Source organism: Sturnus vulgaris, chromosome 27, assembly GCF_052056855.1.
Source record: "Sturnus vulgaris isolate bStuVul1 chromosome 27, bStuVul1.hap1, whole genome shotgun sequence".
NCBI classification, from domain to species: Eukaryota; Metazoa; Chordata; class Aves; order Passeriformes; family Sturnidae; genus Sturnus; species Sturnus vulgaris.
This window is the reverse complement of record NC_142269.1, coordinates 6,106,523-6,126,570: the sequence shown is the minus strand read 5'-3', so window position 1 is coordinate 6,126,570 and position 20,048 is coordinate 6,106,523. Positions and strand designations below refer to the sequence as shown.

Below are 20,048 nucleotides of genomic sequence, written 5' to 3'. Positions count from 1 at the left end.
TTTATTTCTAGGTCTCTAAGGCATCACTCCCAGAGCCATTCTGCTGCTTCCCAGGTCTCCCATTGCCCTGTCTTTAGTACCACAAGGAAGAGAAGCAAGGGTAATAGACTGCAGTTGCAATGAGTTTTGCAAGTCTTTTGAAAGTGTCCCCAGTTCAAGTCCATGGCAAGGCAATGGCTGATCCAGCAGCACAGTGCATTCCATTTCTATCACTCACCACTTTTTCTGGTTTTCCTCTGTGGCTCAGGAGCGATGGGCTTGGACACCTCATTCGACAGAGCTCCCAGCTCATCATTTGCTAGGACAGCTCTGAGTCTACTCTGTGGCTGCAAATCTTCATATGAAGCAAGAGCCTTCACCTTGGTGCCAGAAACTCCCTGCCTCTGTCACCATGAGAACCTTCATTTCCCATTGTGATGGGCACAGGCTCAGTGTGCCTCTCCTTTGTTAGAAAAGACAGGAATGGGCTCTTGAAGCTGCAGAGTCTCAGAGGTTGAGCCTGTCCCTGGCCACCAAGGTCCAGATAGGTTAATGATGCAGAACTTTATTTTCATGAAAGATTTGGTCAATGTGCAACACTTCCTTGTCCTGGTTTGACACTGGCCAAATGCCAGGCACTCACAAAAATAATTCACTTACCCTTTACTGCTGCAGTTGGGCAGAGGAGAGGGAAAACAGCAAAGGGCTCATGAGTTAAGGACTGGGAGAAAAAATACTCTAAGGGCAAAACAGGTTCAAATTTAAAGGTATAAAGTAAGTTTATTTAAACTTTAAACAGAGTGGAGGATAATGAGAAGTGAAAGAACCCTTTAAAACACCATTTTCCCCCTCAACCCCTCCCTCCTTCCCTTCGACAATGCAGAGACACAGGGCATGGGGGTTCGGTCAGTTTGTCACCCAGTATCTTTTTCTGATTGCTGAGGGAGAGGAATCTTCTCTGCTGTGTCGTGGGGTCCCTCCCACAGGCAAACAGTCTTCCCAAAACTGCTGTGGCGTGGGTCACCCGTCCATGGGGTGCATTCCTCTAAGTAGAGGTTGCTCTAGTTTGAGAGCAAAGTCCCTCTCTATCTCCAGAAGCATGGCCCCTCTCTCTCTCTCAGCAGGGCCCCTCTCTATCTCTATATTTGGTCTCCCACTGGGTCACAGCTTTCTCTGCCATCCCCCCTCTCCAGCCTAAGCACTTCTCTCATGGGCTGTGACTGGATCTCTGCATCCACCGTGGACTTCATGGATTACAGGGGGACCGTTTGTCTCACCATGGTTCTCACCAAGCCTTGCAGAGGAATCTTGGCTTTGATGCTTGGAAAACTTCCTCCTGCTCTTTTTCCCACTGACCTTTTCCTCATGAGTCCTCACTTCCTTCTCTTCTCTGACAGGAAGAAAAACTGTTGCTTGTAGGTACCATTGCCAACAAGTTCCACCAATTCAGAGGTTCTTTCAAGATCCTGCAGCACTGAGAAGCTGATCTTGTCCAGGTTCCACGTCACGGAATCGCTCGCCATGCTCTCAGCACCGGCCAGGCAGCCCCGCTGCCATTGCAGGGCAGTGGCCACTGCTCGTGCTCGTTAATGCCTCTCCTCATGCAGGGCACTGGAAAGGGGAAACCATCGCCCCTGCCCTGCCCTTTCACCCACAGCACGGCTGGCAAGGGGCAGCCAGGCAGGCAAGGCTCACCACAGGCTGCACCAGCATGGCAGCTGCCACAGTGTGGCCATGGCACCTCCCTACCCCTGGGGAGAAAAGCTGCACCTGCCCTGTTTTGATTTTCTTCCTAAATATGTCATCACAGAGGTGTTACCAGCCTCCCTAATTGGGCCAGCAGCATGCCCATCTTCAGAGCCATCAGAGATTGGCTCTGTCAGACATGGTGGAAGCTTCTAGCAGCTTCTGACAAAGCCACTTCTGTGGTCCTGCCCTGCTACCAAAAACCAGGCTGTGCAATATCAACAGACTCCTTTACTCTTTGACCCTCACTCCCAAAGTTTCTGTACCTCTACACAACAAAGAACAATCATTTTGCCTTCCCTAAAATGCCATAAAGACTTTCTCAGGTACTAAATGACCCTCAGGCACCAATTCTAAGAGCCCAGAGGGCACATTCCTCCTGCTTCTGAGCACTGAAACAAAGGGGAAAAAGTGGACAGCTTCCTCCAAGTCAGAAGAATTTTCGGAAATATTTTGAAATAACACAAGTACTGATAATTTTCTTACTTTCTATCCAGCTTAGCTTCTTCAGACTTTCCAGAGGTGTCATGTAATCCCCAAGTTCTCATTTACAACTCAGGCTTTCTGATATTATTTGAGATCCTCCCTTGCAAGCCTTATGGTTTCTTCAGGTGGTATGTTGGGTGTAAAACCACTGAAGAAGTCATGTGACTGCCTGTATAATACAAAAGTCTGTGTAGTGGAACAGAGACAGTTTTTTCTATGAAATATATCACAGTGTTTGGGGTCAGTTTACCACAATGATATAAACAGCAGAGGGATCTGTACAAAAACAAAAAAGAGGGAAAAAGGTGAGATATTTTGGGAAAGAAAGGAGAGGGGTGACTGTAATATTTAAGAAGAGAAGTAGAACATGCTTTCTATATTTGCTTTTATCCTGGATACATAAAAGAGCTCATGGAGGTTCTAAAAGGTAGAAGAAAGGGAGAAGTTGAAAATTCACTACTCAATCAAGCTCTTTGAAATTCTTGAACAATTCAAGTAATTTTTTTCCTTTTGCAGTTTACACAGTAAATCGACCTCTGGATTCTCTCACGGACTTGCACCCATAGATAATAAGACCAAACATCTAGCTTCTCATCTCTTGATTTACAGCACTTTTGAACACCATGAAGAAAGAGTGACTTATTGGAATGAGTCTTAGCAGTGTGCAGGAAGTAATTGGACCAGGGACAACTCTCACAGTTCAACCAAGTAAGTGACATTTCTTTATATCTAAAACTTCATTTTAAATTAAGGTGGGGGAGGAAAAAGGAATTGAATGGTTTGGGTTCACTGTAAGGATTTTCATCTGCAATATTCCCGTGAGTGCACTCTCACTCCAGCCAGGCTTTCAAGCCAAATCCTCAGCTTGGATCTGCTCAGAAAGGTTTCCCAGGAACAACTGGGCTGACTCTGCACAGCACCATTATTCCATGATCCCCAAACACCAGCAGGGCACTACTTAGCATGGCATAACTTATTCCCAGTTTGGGCAGCACTCTGGCTCAAATTTCCTGTCAAGTGTCCAATTCTCCAGTGGACTTCCACTGACTGACTCGGGGCAGGACTGCAGAGCTCAGAGAAGAGCTCACAGTGCTGAGGAGTTTTGAGACAGATCTGGAACTGCCTGCTTGGAGAAGTTCATGTATAAACACTGCCAAAGATCAATGTGTGGAGTAGGGATGATAAGAAGCCTTAGCAGTTCCTATCTTTATTGGGAATTCCATGATGCAGATTAAAGGTTGAGGTCACCCTGAGGTTTTTGATGGAATGTGAATGTTGGGGTGGCAGAAGGGTTTTTGGTGTAGATCTGCGTTATCTTAAGATTCAGGTGCATCCCTCAGGAATTGTTGCTGGGCTTTTAGAGGTCTTTAAAGTACTATAAGAACATTTCATGTTATTTCAGGCCCATTACATTTTAGAATGGAGGACTCCTCCTGTGACTTTATAAGACTAAAGAGAAGGAGAAGTACAACTTTTTGTCCAAATAAATGTTCAGAACATAAAACACAAATCCCTTTCAGAAGCAAGCAGTGGTAGGAATTCATGGCTGGATTGTCACAAAATGCAAACTAGTGGGACTCCTGTGAGTCTACTAGACTCAGAATAAACGAATCTTCTGCTCTCTGAACTACAATTGCACCGTGTACATGATTTCTTGCTGATGATCTTGCCCAGGGAGCTCTTGCAGAGAAGCTGCTTGTTTGTATTCTGGCTGTTTGGAAAGCCTGGAGAGGAGACCACATGAAAAGCCTTTCAAGGTCTTCTCAGAGAACACAGAATGCACAGGACTGACAGGCTCTGGGCAGCCGTGGTACAACACCTGGGAAGGAAATGTTTGATTTCTGTTGGGTGTGTGGTTGCTGTAGGTGTGGACAAGTGTGTAGTTGTGCCTGTTGGCTCAGGAGAGCCGACCCATGAAGTTGTGGCAGAGCACGATTTGGCTTTCACCTCAGTTCCTCAGCAGTGCCATAGGGCTGATGGGGAAAGGGGGTAAAGTCAGAGCCCCTTGATCAAACCTCCATCAGTACCACAGGATGAAGAAAATTTGAGACTTGAGGGATCTCTTGTCCCACCTGCAAGGCAGACACCATGCCAAATGAAAATCCTAAAGCACCTCTCTTTACCCAAGAGACCCCTCAGGGTGCTCCTGTCAAAGCAGACACGTCAATCTTTGTGGATGTGTCTGACAGCCTTTCATAAGCTGAGCCCTTTCTGGCAAGGAAGGCTGCTGGAGGATTCCTGTCAGTTCCATGTTTTTACTCTAATTCAAATTGTTAGTCTGAGTTAAGTGCTGACATTGGTATTTGAGATCACACTTGATTTTCCACATATGACCTGATCTAGAGGCAAAGGTATTTGTTTAAAAAAAGAAATCATGGTACCACAATGATTTGCTGCCTACACAATTCTTTTGACACCAATGGTTTTCTTGTAAGACAGCTGGCTGTGAGTTAAAGCAGTTATCTTTTGTTACTGGCACCTCTATTGGCAAGGAATAATGACATAAAAGTTAATGAAAATGTTACAAATCATTCATAGCTGGAGTACATATTAATTTTCAGTCAAACACTCAGGCAAGCTTGCAGTAAAATCAGTCCTGTACAAACAATGGGGTTTTTACATGCAGTCCAAAAACTTCTATCCTAGAGGTCATTGTGGAGAAATCAACTAAATCGGAAGATCTTACCACCACTGGGAAAACAACACCTTTGCCAACAATTGTCCATACAACCTTGGAACTGAACACATCTGCCTCAACAACAGAGCTGATCTGCACAGACAAGTTCGACAACAACGTGGTAACAATTCTGCCAGGTACAGTTTGGTGGCACAGGTGCAAAATCTTCCTAGGGACAGTGTCCTCTGGTGCTTGTTGTTCTCCTGTAAGTCAGCCATGCCTTGACCAGCCAGCAGAAGTGAGAAACACGTTTGGTATTTCAGCAGGGAGAGATGAAAGATGTTTCAAAGCATCTGAAAGAAATGGTTTGAACTGTTTAATAACTTTGGGAGGCAGAGGGAAGACACAATCTATTTTGTTTAAAATGTGAATTTCCTTATGACTAAATATTTCACCCTATAGCAGCAAACCTGCTGCAGCACAGCCTGGAACGGCCATTCCAACACCAAGAAAATGTTAAAAGTGTGGTATGCTTTGAGGTCTTTTCATTAAATCAGATTTTATTTTGTGGGATTGTTTTTGTACTCCTGAGGGTTATTCAAGGGGCTGAAGGGCCCAGTAAGAGGGTTTGCAACAGCACAGAGCCCAAGCACTCAGCACAAGGTGAGTTCCCCAAACAGGCTGTGAAGTTCCATTGTTCTTTGGGGGATAAAGGCATGGAAATGGATTTCCTGCAGGGCACAGGAGGCAGAAGACAACACCTTCAGCAGACACAAGCTGCTGTTCCAGGGTTACTCCTGCAGTTACACACAAGCCCCAGGAAGCCAAAAGCAGCAGAGACAGACCCTGGGCTTCCCTGTTGTTGCCATCTTCTCTCTCTCTGCTCCTTTGCTGCTCTTCCTTTCCCTGACACCATCCCCTGTGCATTGTCCCACTTTGTGCCAAGACCACAACATCAAAACGCAGACCATGATCTCTCTGCTCTTTTCTGGTCACTGAGCAGATGCTGAAGGGCAGAGAGTGAACATGCTGTCCATGGCTGTGCTGGGATTGAGAGTCCTGCTGGCAAAGGGCGTCGCCTTCAACACCCTCATGAGTATCAAGTTGTTTCTTTTCTGAGGTAAGCAGTCACACAACTTGGTTTTACAAAGTCTTGAAGAACATGCCAGCAGTAACTGCCTGTCCCTGTGTATGTCCCTAGCCCCACAAGGAACGATGCCTATTAATCTGCTTCTGATTCCATTTAACAGCTCTTGCAGCTTTCTGGGGGGAAAGACAACAACAATGATCAAAGCATGCAGAGGAAAGCCAACTCCACCCCAACCAAAAGCAATTAAGACAAGCCCACCATACCTCCCAAAGGACAAAGGAAACAGCATTTTTCTGTGTTCTAAGCACAGTTCTTGGAGGCTGATTCCCAAATTTTGTGTGCAGGAGAAACTCAGGTATTACCAGAGCAGCCTAAGAAATATCTCATTGACTATTTCATGTGGCAGAGCACAAAGCCTGGAGAAAAATCCAGACAAATAAGGACTCAAAGGCAAGGATCCCAAAATACGAAGATGTGGGAGTAAAGAGAGGAAGGGGAAGGATGTTTAAGTTAAAGTATCCAAAGAACTGAGGGGAGTGAATTTACCCTCATCCTCCTGCTAAGTAACTTCTCCACTCTTGTGGCATTTGCACACAAGTGTCCAAGCTGCTTCAATAGCTTTCAAAACTCCAATGCTCACCCTAGATATGTGGCCTTTTAAAAGCTCCTTTCCCAGGCATGTTGTGTTACTGCCTGTGCCACTGCAGTAGTGCTGCTGAGGGAATTCAAGCCCTGTGGTTGCCATTTGCAGCTTTGGGTTTTAGATCGATTTCATAAGTGTGTATTGCAGATGAGAAGAGCTGTGGGGGATCTGAAGTGATGTCATTCAACCTGATCATTTTAATTTATTTATTAAGCCTGTATTTCTTCTGCCAAATATAGCTCATGTGCATTTTACGTTCCTGTAGTAGTGATGAAAATAAAGTTTTATACTAGGCTAAAATGCTGTGGGTTCTCTGTGCTTTTTTCTTCTGAAGCTGGGACAGAGATTGCTGAAATCCAGCTGTCCTAAAGCCCACGGGGATCATAAACAAAGCTTTGATAATGGAGATTTCCTGTTGGCTGAATGTGTCTTTTCCAGAGCCTGTGCAGGGAAGTGTCTCTCTGGCACATTCAGGAGCTTCAGTGAGGAGAGACCTTGCAGAAGGCATGAGGGAGGAAAATGCTCATAGCAGCAGAGAAGAAACCCTGCTGTTGTCTGGCACTCAGGGAGAGGAGCAAGGGGCCAGCAGGAAGTGATTTTGGGTGGTTTGATGGAGTGATAGTTTCCATGGCAACTTGGTTCTTACCTAACAGAGCCCAGCTCACACCTTCCCCAGCTCAGCCCCTCTCACAAGCTGCAGGCAGGATGCTGTGGTCACCATTTGTGACTCAGTCACAGCAGGAAGGATTAAGCCTCCCCTGCTTTTGAAAAAACAAGTTAACCACATTCTGTAGGGGAAATAAGGCTTTTCTCGCCCTGGCTGACATCCTGCTGGCTTCAAGAGAGCCTCTGCACATCTCAGAGCAAGATGTGCTGCATTCAGCTTGCTCAGGTCAGAGCCTCAGAGCCTGCAGACACCCAGAGAAGACCCTCAGCCCTTGCAGCAGCTGCCTGAAATTTGCATGGCAAATCCAATTCCAGGATATAATAACATAAGAATAATAACATAATAATAACAGGATAAAAAATAATAATAACAAGATAAAGAAAGGATATAATAACATACAATAATAACATAATCCAGGGGGAGCTGTTCACCTGGATTTTTATCCTGATTTTCTAATTACACCCAGAACCATTTTCTCAAGCACTCCACACCTTTTCCTAATCTCTCAGGAAGGTTTATATTTTAAGAATACTGCCTTAGACAACGATATTGTAATCAGATGCACAGGAAAGAAAGATCAATGATGAAGTGCTGTTATAAACTCATAAAGTCTTGATGAAGTCTGGGACCAGGATTGGATCGTCCACACCTGCTCTGAGAAGGAGTTTAGAAAGCAGGGGGGTCCTTTCTCTACCTCATAACTCGATGGGAGGGATTTCCTTTCACAGCTCGACCCTTTCATGCCCTCAGCCTCCACATCAATCTTTCCCAATTAATTCTAATTCGATGTTCCTGTCCCTGTTTCATCCATGTATCAGAGCTGCAGAGTGAGCGTTGCTGTTGGACTGTGCCACGCTTTGGTACATTTGTATTAAAGCTGCTTTTGCTGACACCTCTGACCGTGAGGGTTTCATTCACCTAAAGCCCTCATTTCATGACAGGGTCCCACATTGCCCCCACTAAGCTCTGCCTTTTCCCTTGGCATTTGCTGTGCAGAACACACAGCTTAAGAAAACAGGAGAACAGAATTGTTTCCAGTCCAATTGTAAGATTGTGTCAGTGTGGTTAATTCCATAGGAGAGGACAGAATCTGCAGATCTCCCAGCTGATACAGGCTGAGGAGAGTTTTGTAGAGATCCTGTGCTCCACATTTAAATACCCTCTGTCAAAAAAACCCACATTTGCTTGTGGAATTATCCTGAAATCTAAAAAAAACAATATTGTCCACTAAGGGGTCTCATGATACCAAAATAATGGAGGAGGATTATAAGCTGAACTCTTTGGTACAAAACATTTTTACAGTTTTATATCTACTCTCCTTCAGATTCCTTTGTGTCCATGTTTGATTGTGCTCAGACAGCCTTTGAAAATCTCCAGAGGCTGAGCCACTGTCCCTGGAGATATTCAAAAGCCACCTGGACATGGTCCCTGGCCAACAGCTCCAGACACTCCTGCTAGAGCAGGGCAGATCCAATCACCCCCAGAGCTCCCTTCCAACCTCAATCGTTCTGCATTTCTGTGATACCTTCCTCATACTGAGCGAAATGACAAGAAATTTTAAATTTCTTTATGTTCCTTCAGGGATTTTGTTCACCTTTGCCCAGGGGGAAAGGAACTGAAGTTTCTTTTCAAAGGAATTGTTTCAGCACTGCAGACCAGAACTTGACATCTCAGCAGACTGGGAGCAGCACAGAAGATACACAAAGGATAACAACCATTAATGAACATCAACTCCAAACATCAACCCTGGCATGGTCAGAGACACCGGGTCTGGTAAAAGAGAGATGAGACAAGCAAGAATGAGAACTGAAATATTATCAAAGGAGAAGGGATCGATAGGAAATCAAATACTACAAACTGTGTAACTTGGGACCAGTGAACACTGAACCAATGAATTTCCCTGGGTTGTGATTGTAGAAGCACAGGAAAAATCCAGTGACAACCTTGGGTGATGGAAGGATTTTCTCTGCACAACTCACACAATGTGTGAATGAAATAGTTTCTTTTGCAAACCCTGGCCAAAATAAAGTAATGCCTTCATTCTCTGGCACTTAAAAATGCTGTTGGAGACTTGTTGTTTTTTTACCACAGTTTCAGTGACAAGAGCATCCACGAGGTGAACTTCAAGAAAACTGTTACAGTAATTCGAGCAAATTTTGTGCCTACATGCCCCTCTAGCACATTTATTTTTGCCTCCCTTGATAATTCTCACACATAGAGTGTGGCATCTGATACCTGCCCTGCTGAGCAAGTCAAAATGGTGAGAGCTCTCTCCTGTGGCAGAGAACATTAAAAGCATCCTGAAAGAATAAACCTCTCTCCATGAGGTTACATGGGAAAGCATCGTGAAGAACTCCATGAGAATGGGCAATATTAAATAGCTTTTTATACCACTGAATCTTCCTCCTGTCTTATACAGCATTAAAAATATAATGTAATAATCATATTCCTGCATCTGCTGGATCTCATCTGACCTGTCTGTTTTGTGCCCTGAAATAATAAACGGTTCCTGGTAAAATTAGATCTATTGATGTAAACTGAACTTCTTTCTCTGATCTCTCCTGCCACCTTCTGTGCAATGAGTTCATTGTTCTCACCGCACTTACAATTTCATGAAATCTAGGAAATAGCTCAAGCAGGAGAAAAAACACAAAAAACGTAACAACCACGCAACCACTCAAACCCCACAATAAGTTTTGCTTCTGCACATGCCAGAAATTAAATTTCTTTGCTCCTCATTTGCATTCTGGCCTTGCCTGCAGTTGCAGTTGGAAACTCTTGCTAAGTGATCCAGAGGCTTTAGAAAGTCAGGGATCAAGAAGCTGAAAGAGCTGAAAAACTCAAGTGAGATTCAGAGAAGCTTCATTTGAAACTTTAAACTAAAGCAGGCTTAGAGCAGAAAATTATTTGTAACAGAAGAAATGGAGTAGAATATGGGAAGCACTTCCATCACTGTTTTCACAATTCCTTAGGAATCTCAATCTCAAATACTGCAGCAGTCCTCCACTTGGGCTTCCTGCCTGTGTTATGTCAAGATCAGACTAAATATCTTAGTAAGTCCCCATTCCTGACTTGGGATCAGAATGGTGTTTTCTCTCAGATTGTGCCTTGAATTCACAGGTGAAAAACTCTGTTTTTGCTGAATTCTGTGATAAGCTCTTCTCTTTTCCAAATGTCAGGAAATATTCCCTGCAGGGAAAAAGAATGCTGGTAATGAAAAGTGGTGTGTAGAAAATGACAGGAGGAAACCCAAGGCACACCCAAGTGAGCTCCACAATGTGCAGGTTAATTCAGCTACAGACTTGGTTTGATCTGGATCTTATTCAGGATGCAGTGAGTGATGTGTGCTCTGAGTGGGTGCAGGAAGGAGAACAACACGGGGTTGATTCAGGACATCTCTATTATTGCATTTCTGAAAACATCCCATAAGCAAGTCATCCACTTAAATATGTGCAGAACAAATCAGGAGAGGCAAAAAAAGAGCTGAAAAGGGCATATCCATCACAGAAAGTAGTTTAAGTATGGTTAATTATCTGACTGTAAGGCCAAGTTCTTTTTCGGTCTCACCCTTATATTCCATGCAGCAGATATGGTCTCAACTGAAGTATTGGGAACCTGATCTTCCCCTGCAAAACTCCTCAGGACTGGGGACTACAGATCTCCTGGGAATGTCTTTCTTTCCAAAGGACAGTTTTGAAAATAGGTGTCAATTTTGTGATTTCTGTATGAAGGGTCTTAGTTGATTCCTGACTATGCCAAAAGCTTCCCACAATCAGGGCACTTCCTCTTTTGTGATGTCTATTGAAACATAACCCGCAAGGAGACAGAGTAGAGACACCCCAGCCTTCATCAATGGGCACTTCTAACAGGCATTTTGCACCTACAGTTTTATTTTCATGACAAATAGAGTCTCTGGCCATGGTCTTCCACCTCCTTGGGAGCACTGCTAGATCATCCTTGGGAGAACATCTTTCTCTAATACTTGACAGGAGTCACCTCCAGAGGCTGAGAGTTTCTGTCCTCTTCCCAATGTCCTTATCAATGCCCACAGCCCTGCACAACATCATCCTGAGGATACATACACAGGGTTAGGTACCCCAGCCACAGGGACAGCCCAAGCAGAATTGTCACCAGTGGCTCCACACCTAATACAACTAATGCTTAGACCAGATTTGATTCCAACCCACTCTGGGCAGATCTGTTCTTATCTCAGCCCTTCATGCCCCACACTGGATGCCAAATAAGGCTGTTGTGGTTTAGGAATGGTATTTCCCAGGTTAGTGTTCCCACTGACCAACTCCAAACCGAGCATGAGGGTCTTTCACAGGGTCACAGAAAAAGTGGAAAATTAGAGAGGGCTTAAAAGAAAGATAGGCACCATACAGGGTGAGAGACAGACTGGAGAGCACCAAGAGCTTCAAGTTCTGCTCGTCCTGCCCCACCTCTCCCCCTCAGTGTTGTCACAGACAGAGGGAGGGAGCAGGAGGGAGTGGCCCTGAGAGCAGTGCCAGAGGCCCAGGCAGGGCAGGTGTGGGCAGAGCTGTTGTGCAGGCAGAGAGAAGGTGGAGAGAGGCGAGACAGAGCGGGGCTGGCCATGTGGAGTGCCCTGTGCGTGGGCTTATTGCCCATTGTAGGTAAGTGCAGGCAAGGGCTGCTGGCCCCAGGAGCTGAGCGTGGCCCTGTGCTCTGCACGGCTCTGGGGAGGTGCTGAGCGCTTGCAGCCGGACCTGTTCCCCGGCTCCAGCTGCCCAGCCATGCCTGGGGAGCACGGGGACAGCAGCCCTGCTCCTCTCCTGCCCCTGTGAGCTCGTCACCTCCATCCAAGCTGCCTCCCCTGCAGCCTGGGCACACGCAGGGCTCCTCCCTGCTGCACTCAGATCTTGGGGCCCAGCGCTGTGCCCTGGCACTGGACACTCTGCTCCTGGGGCCACTGCGGCCCCTCTGGCACACACCAGCTGCAGGATGGCAGCGCAGGGCACCAGCCCCATGGCCTGTGACACGCCTTTGTCTTTGCTGGGCTCATCTACAGCACTTTCAGGGACAGCAGAGTGGGTTCCTCACCATCCTGTCTTGGCAAGGACAAAGGGATTTGTCACCCCATGGGGCAAATGCTTCCTGCTTCTTCGGGGAAAATCAGAGAAAGCTCCCTGTCTGACAGGGAAAAGGAGGGAGGGAATTGTGGAATGTCCTTCCTTGTGAGCCTTGACACCTGCTGCCAGCTCTGTCCCTCTGTGTCAGCTGGCTTCAAAGAGGAGGATTTTGTCCAGTACCAGTCCAAAGCCCCACCAGTATTGTCCTGAGCTTTGCTGAATCTTGGAGTGACTCTGGCTTTCTTGCTCTCTCCAGCCATCTCGCTCGCTGGTGCAGCCACCTTGGAGCAGCACCCCAGGGAACGGACTGTGACAGAAGGAGATAAAGTCACCATCCAGTGCACCATGAAGGGCGATTTCATGCGGTACTACACCATGTCCTGGTACCGTCAGGGCCCAAGCGGTGCTCAGGAATGGATTTACAAGGAGGATGGTACCTATGGAGCAGGTTTCCAAGATCGCTTTAAGATAAAAGATGAGAGATCCGGGAACAGGTTCCCACTGCAGATCGCAGCAGCAAAGCAAGGGGATTCAGCAACGTATTACTGCAGATCAAAAATCACCCTGGAGCAGCTCTGCAGTAGAGTGAACCAAAAACCAACAGGTGTGGAAGACAGATGTCTCAGCATTTCTGTCTAGCAGCTGGTCCCCAGGGCTCTTGTCAGGCAATGGCAGGTGCAGGAAACATCCCTCTGGCTTGGTGGCACTAAAGGCAGTGGAGGGAGGGCTGGGAGAAGGGCTGGCACCATTTCTGGTGCAGGAGGATCTGTTGTGGCAACTGCCCAGGCTCTTTGGGCAAGTGCAGGTTTAGTGCACGTTGCCTGGGCTCCTGTCCAGCACAACCTCATTTTTCCTCTGTGCCTTGGCTGCAGAGCCATGGGATGATGCAGATGTGTTGCTGTAGCTGCCAGAGTGCTGTGGTGGATGGAGCCAGGCTGTTTAGCAAAGCCAGGTGAGCAGGGATGAGTTTGCTCTGGGTGGCTGCTACAGAGCACCTGATGAGGAAGGAGGAGTTGAGAAGGTGTGGTGAGTTGACTTTGGTTGTCCTCCAGGTGCTCAGCAAGGTGCTCTTTCAGTGACCCTCCTCTACTGGAAAGGGGGAAAAATATACTATTAAGGCTTGTGGACTGAGACAAGGACAGGGAGATGTCCCTGCAGTGCCATCATGGTCAAATATATGGACTTGAGGATATGAATTTAAATCATTGCTGATCAAATCAATACAGGTTAGTGAGAAATCAGAACAATTCATGAAGCATCTCCTTCACCTGATCACTGCACAGGGATGGGGAATGTGGCTTACAATCAGTTCAAAACATGTTTTCTCTGCCATTTCTTCCTTGTCATTCTCTTCTCCTGCTTTAGTGTGGAGCCCACCCCATGGATGACATTTCTCTAGGAACTTCTCCAATGCAGTGAACGTCTTCCATTTGGCTGCAGTTCCTCAAAACATATCCAGCAAGAGTTCTTTCCATGGGGTGCAGCCCTTCAGGAACGGGCTGTGGCACTGTGGCTCCTCTGTAGGACACAGGCTCTGTCAGAAAACCTCCTCTGTTCTGGGCTACTCACTGCATGGCAGCACAGCTCCTGTCAGGAGCCTGCTCCAATGGGAGCTCTCCATGGACTCACAGGTTTTTTCAGGCCTTATCCACTTGCTCCTCTGTGGGGTCCTGCACTGTCTGCAGAGTCAGTATTTGCTCCACCAACAGTCCCCACCAGCTGAGAGGGATAAACCTTGGATTTCAGCCTTGGGCAATTGGGGAATATCTGCTCTGGTCTCTTCAGCACCTCTAGCCCCTCCTTCATATATCCTCGTCCTTGCTAATTGCAATACTGATGCTTAGAAGAATGAGTCCTGACTGAGACTGTGAGATTATACCTCAGTGTTTGTTGTTCTGAAGGCCCAGACTACACCAGCTCTTCCCAGCTCAGAATACCTTGGAGCAAAGACAAAACACTAGAAGGGCAGCTCTGCTCCAGTCTTCTGCAGCCTGGCAGGAGCTCAGCCCAGGAGAGGAGAGGGACAGGCAGGAGCAGGGGCAGAGACTGGACAAAGGACAGGAGAAAGGCAGGGAGTAGAGTTAATTTTCTTCATAGTAGCTAGAATGGGACTATGTTTTGAATCAGTGCTGGGAAAAGCTTTGGTAATTCAGGGATATTTGACTTATGGCTGAGCAGTGCTTACATGGAGTCAGGGCCTCTTCTGCTCCTCATTCCACCCACCAGTGAGTAGCTGAGGGTGCACTAAATTTGGGAGGGAACAGCTGACCACAACTGACCAAAGGCGTGTTCCAGGCCATAGGACATCATGCTCAGCATATAAAGATGGGGAAGAGGAAGGAAAGGATGGATATTGAGTGATGGCATTTGTATTTCCATGTAACCATTAAGTGTGATGGATGTCTGCTTTTCTGGAATAGGTTGAACTCTTGGCTGTAGATGGGAAGTAGCTGATTTATTCCTTGTTTTGCTTTGCTCACGCATGCAGTGTTTGTTTTATTTATTAAAGTGTTGAGTTATTTATTAAACTAATGAATTTTCTCACTTTTACCTTTCTGATTCTCCCCCCAGTTCAATGAGGGGGAAAGGAGCAAGCAGCCATGTGGTGCTTAAGTTACCATTGGTGATTAAATTGTGAAAAACGAATACAATGAGCACTGAAAGAGCTGCAGTTTTTATATGGAAAGGCAGAACTTAACCACATTTGGATACCTCATGATGTTTAGGCAGTCTCACAATAACATTGCAGGAATACATAACAATAGTAAATTAATTTTATCTGAGGGAAGAGTGGCACTGCACCAGGAACTGCACTGCTAAGATGGACTTTCCCAGGACATGATGAAAAACTCCTCTGCACTCCCAGCTCTGGCTCCATGTGAATAAACACAGGTGTTGTTCTTCTGAGCTCTGAGCATTCATTTCTTTCTTTAGAAGAGTAGGCTTTCATGGAAGGCATAAGGAGACCTGTGCAAATGCATGCCTGGGCTTGTGTTCCTGAGCACAGTGCCCAAGGCATCCTATCCAGGAGCTACAGATGCTGGAGGGTCAGGCAGTTGTCCCCAGGCTTTGCCCCAATTCCTATCTTTGGCTCTGTCATGTGAAAATGGGAGGCTTCTTCAACCCTTAGGGTGGGGAGATTTACTTGACCCTTAGTGTTTCATTTGTCTGTCAGTGCCCCCGGAAAACCGAGACCCTTGTGCCCAACCACCCTGTCAGTGCCCAATTAGGGGACCCTGCACTGAGCCATCCTGCTGGATCAGAGGGCAGCTCGACTGACTCAGTCAGGAAAGCACCATCAGCCTCAGGGAGACCCCTCAGCAGGTCTGCCCCTTTATTGGAGTGGATTCCCTGCTGCTGGTGACTGCCAGCGCCCGGGAAGGATTCACACTGACAATTTCGGAATAACACTTCTTATTAATATAGAATCATGACAGGTTAAGGTTCACAGATTATCAGTGATAGTGTCTGACTGCAAAAATATGCTTGAAGGAATGCAGACACAAGCTCTAATCCTCAATAAAATGTTCAGTGCACACAGAGGATGATTCTTACCCAAAAAATGTCCCTATGGGGGAGAAAACAGGTTCAGCCCATCCACTGATCCCAGCAGTTATAATGGTGTCTTCCCTAACTTCTCCTCCGTTCTCCACTTACTTTTATGATTTCTTTGTGTTTAGGTGGAGCTTGAGTGACTCTAGCCATGCATACCTATGTTACTGATGGGTGCAAAATCCTCTTGCTTTGCTTTTTAAGATACAGCCAAAATGAACACAGGGCACGTGCCCAGTGAGGGGAGCTCGTACCTCAGGAGTGGGTAACTTTGGGATGGAGGGGTACATTAATATTATTATTAGCCTTTAATGAAGCAAGTTCATCTAAGGAGAGGGATTTCACCACAGCTGCTGGTTCAGCAGTAGGATAACTTCCCCTATCTCCAATGGTTGACAGGAGGAACGCAGTTTATCGGCTACAAAATACCTACAAGTTCCCCTCCCTGCAAGGATTCCAACAGAGCCTGGCAGTGGTGCCTCCTCTCTGTCTGCCCCACCCTCCATTCCATCCCCCATAAGCAGGTGTGTGTGGGGAATCATAGTGGAAAAGGTTTCCAGTCATGCCAACTGCATTCTATCCAGTGAGCAGCAACTGTGATTCACCCTGTCATTTCCATGCTGTTACAACTCCTGTTAAGATGCTGTCCTGGGGTACAATGCAAAAATGTGTATTCTATCACCATCTGTTAAAATGTGGGAGGGGTGGTGATCCTTATCTCTGTGGGAGATATCCTCTGCTGATGTGCCATCTGATGATGATCATCGTTATCTTTTCACAACCCATCCTTCCTCCAGAAGATATATTCCGTTAATGGGCCATTAAGTCCTATTGTGTGACTGATAAGATTACATCATCCCATTGGGAGATGCCCCAACCAGGGGCAGGAGCCAAGCCTTTCCTACCTAGATAAAAAACTGGGGTTTGGGACCAGAGGGCAGTCCTTTCCACTGGATTCCAGAGGAAAGTCGGACCATTTCCACATCATCGCTGGATCTTCGGAGGAAAACTGCACCTTCTACAGGAGCACTGCTTCAACTGAACCACATCTGTCATCCAGGAGGACTGCAGCCACCATTTATAGGGACTGCTACCAACACCCTGACTGACTGACAGGGTGTCAGGTTGTATTTCTGACTTTGTTGGTGGTTTTTCTTTTATATTATTGCATGTATTTTATTTTTTCTCTTTTCTCCTATTAAATTGTATTACTGACTTGGAGTGTCGCACTGGTTTAACTTTCAAACCAACACAGATGCAATATAACTCCTCAATTTCTTCTAATTGTACCCCCGGTTCCTGTCCACAGGGTCCCCAGTCATCTTCCCAGAGGTTCTAAGGAAGGATTGCTGCAGTGGAATAATCTCACAGCACTGCCAGTCAGACCAATGTCATCTGCCTGGCAAAGGCTACAAACACAAAGAAAATGCCACTTGATCTCTTCTGTCACCTCCCTCTTTTCTTGTAGGTGTCAGCAGCCCAGAGACTTCCCTGAACAAATATTCCAGCTCACTTTTCAAATCAGTGCTTTTAGTTGTCAGTTCCATACCTGACATTGTGACTTACTGTTTCACCTTCAGTATCTACTTTTCTGTGATCACCTGTAGTGTCTCCAGGGAATCCATCACCAGTAACTTTCCTCTGTTTTGCTAGAAAGGGATGGGATGTTTCTGTCCAGAGAAGAAGATAATTCCCACCACAGCCTGTAAGAGAAAAGTTGCCTTCTTGACAGATACATGCCAGAACCAGCTTTCCAACAGTAAAAGCCTTGGACACAGCCTCTGGTAAATGTCTGAAGGAATTGGGTGGATGTTCTCAGAGAGAAGGTCAGAGTGAGCTGTTTCTCCACCTGCCCTCCCCCTAAGAAGAAGAAATTTTTGTTAAAATACAAATGGAGATTTTTCAGGATTATGCTGGAAGGGCCAGGATAATTTATTTTGCAAAGTGTTGATCTCTCAGCAAGGGCTGAAGGAAGAATTCCAACAACCATGCACAAACTAGCTCCAAAATGCACTTTCACCTGCCCAGGGACCCTAGGACAAGAGGAAAGGGGGCCTCCCTCTGTTCTCATTTCCTCTTGCTGGAGGTTAGGATATTTCTCTCTCTCTTTTTTTTTTTTTTCTTCCTCTCAGGGAATTTTTCTCCCATCTGTAGCCTAAGAGATGGGAATGATGATACTTAGGAGAGAAAAGAAGTGGCCAGGATGAGGAGGAGGGGGAAGGGGTGCAGCTGGCTGCAGATTCTTAGCTGGGGGGCTTTCTCTGGGGAATTGCAGAGATATGGTGAGACTGAGATGGGGATCAGGGGCTGGGCTTGGGCCTCTCTGTCTTTCTGTCTTTCTCTGTCTGGTACCAGAGGGGAGATGGTTGTGGTCTTGGTGCTGAGCTGCTGCTGTGGTGACAATTTGCTGCCACTGCAGAGATTTGGTCTTCACTGCTTTTCTTTACCGTGGGCAGGCCTCTGCTCACAAGAGTGGCCATTGAACTGGGACCTTTTCTACACCAGATCTCACCGGGAGGGACCCTCACCATCTGCTTGGGTGCCTCGAGGGAATCCTGAGACCCCAAACTCCTCTCCCTTCAGGGAGGGAGCATCCCCCACTGCTTGTGGGAGCCCTGCTACCACTGCCCGGCCTGCAGTTTTCTGCTGCTGCTTAGGCCTTTTCGCTACACTTTAACTCCTGTGTCCACCCAACCTCCTGTGGCTCCTGCCAGAGCTTCAGAGATTTTGCTAGGCTTTGTTTGCCACCAGAGTGTGCTCACCTCTGTGGTTCCAGCTCGCCACTCCAAGGTTTCTGCTACAGCACATTTCCCCACCCAGAGCGGCACTGAGCCCGGCTGCTCCCCGTGAGTTTGGCAAAGGGAGCGGCCTCCCCTCTCCTCCCGCGCCTGAGCCGCCATCACCACGTGAGGGAGACGCGGCCGAGCTGGCGCCACAGCGCCCCCTGCAGGGCAATCATCGCACCCGCCCTGCCCGGCCGCGAGCCAGCAGCGCCCCTGCTGGCTGTGCCCGGAACTGCACCCAAGGGGAAAGTGCCTGCAGCCGAGAGCAGCTGGGACTGGGCTCTGCTTCTGTTTGGTGTCGCTGCCGGTGGGGTTGTTTGTTTGCCTTGTTATGCACCTTATGAATGTCGTTCTATTTGTCCAATTTATCAGACAACAAGATTAAACTTGGCAACAATTTTTTAAATAGCAACAACTGTATATAAAGGAATACAATCAGATACATATATTTGAGTATATAGAAAATCTGGCAGTCAGTAATTTAGTATAATTGAGGTTTGTATAAAGCATAAACAAAACCAACCGGGGGTACAGGGAGGGGCTCACCCTTCCTCACATCCCAAACAATCAAGCCTAAAGTCACACTTATATACACTATGCTAGTACATATTAATAGAGAATTTTCTGGAAAGCTCCTCCTAGTTTCTATTCCTAAAATCTTCATCACTATGTTGTGTTGGCATGCTCTACTAGTAGTTAGGGGTCTCTCATCCTTGTGGGGATCTTATTTCCAAGGAAGGCTCTTTGTCTTCATCAGTGTCTGCTGTGTAACCTTGCAGGGCGTGCAAGTTCACTAAGCTTGGGGTTATGTAACTAAGCAGTGTTCCCACAATAAAAAATATGTTCCCACAATAAAACCTTATTCAACTTCCATGCCTGGAATCATCCCAATTTGGCCCATTCCAAGGTCGACACTTTTTATTTCTAGATGCTGCTTATCAAACCTACATCCTTCTACTACTCCCACCTAACATCTGGAGGATTCCATCTGCTTTGTCTCACCATTTCCTTTTTTGCTTTGTAACAGTTATTTTTTATTGATATGAATACAATTTTGCTAATATAGTTACGATTTAGTTAGCACAAATCACATTTATCACATACTTACACTTACTGGTAAAGAACTGGTGTTCCTTTTCCCATATCTTTGCCTGAAAGCCCCTAATTTCAAAGTTATAATAATTCAGATGGACAGGGGTCATATTCTCTATTCCAAGGGAGGTTCCCACCTCCCTTGGCAGACATTTCTCTTTCAAACCACTGTTCCAGGATATTGACAGCAAAAAGAAAGGCAGAACTGGGCTTTTACAGCAAAGAAATGCGAACATGTATGGTTTGTGGAAGGTTGTGAGTACAGGTGTGTCTCTGTGGCCACTCAAAAGGAAAGGGGCTGTT

At 46.4% G+C, this 20,048-nt stretch overlaps 1 protein-coding gene, 1 long non-coding RNA gene and 1 gene segment (V, D, J or C); all 3 read left to right on the top strand.

Annotated features, from left to right (window-relative positions):
• The window catches only part of LOC106864004 (M1-specific T cell receptor alpha chain-like), a 370,462-nt gene that overhangs the window by 256,742 nt on the left and 93,672 nt on the right, over positions 1-20,048 (top strand). The gene's annotated exons all lie outside the window — the stretch shown is intronic.
• Positions 2,410-6,861, top strand: LOC148221094 (uncharacterized). The gene is made up of 5 exons (XR_015808580.1): positions 2,410-2,516; positions 2,728-2,919; positions 4,858-5,025; positions 5,832-5,948; positions 6,079-6,861. It is a non-coding gene; the product is annotated as an uncharacterized LOC148221094 (long non-coding RNA).
• LOC148221093 (T cell receptor delta variable 2-like) lies at positions 11,743-13,027 on the top strand. The segment is given in 2 exon segments: positions 11,743-11,862; positions 12,575-13,027. Coding segments are annotated over 2 exon segments (423 nt in total).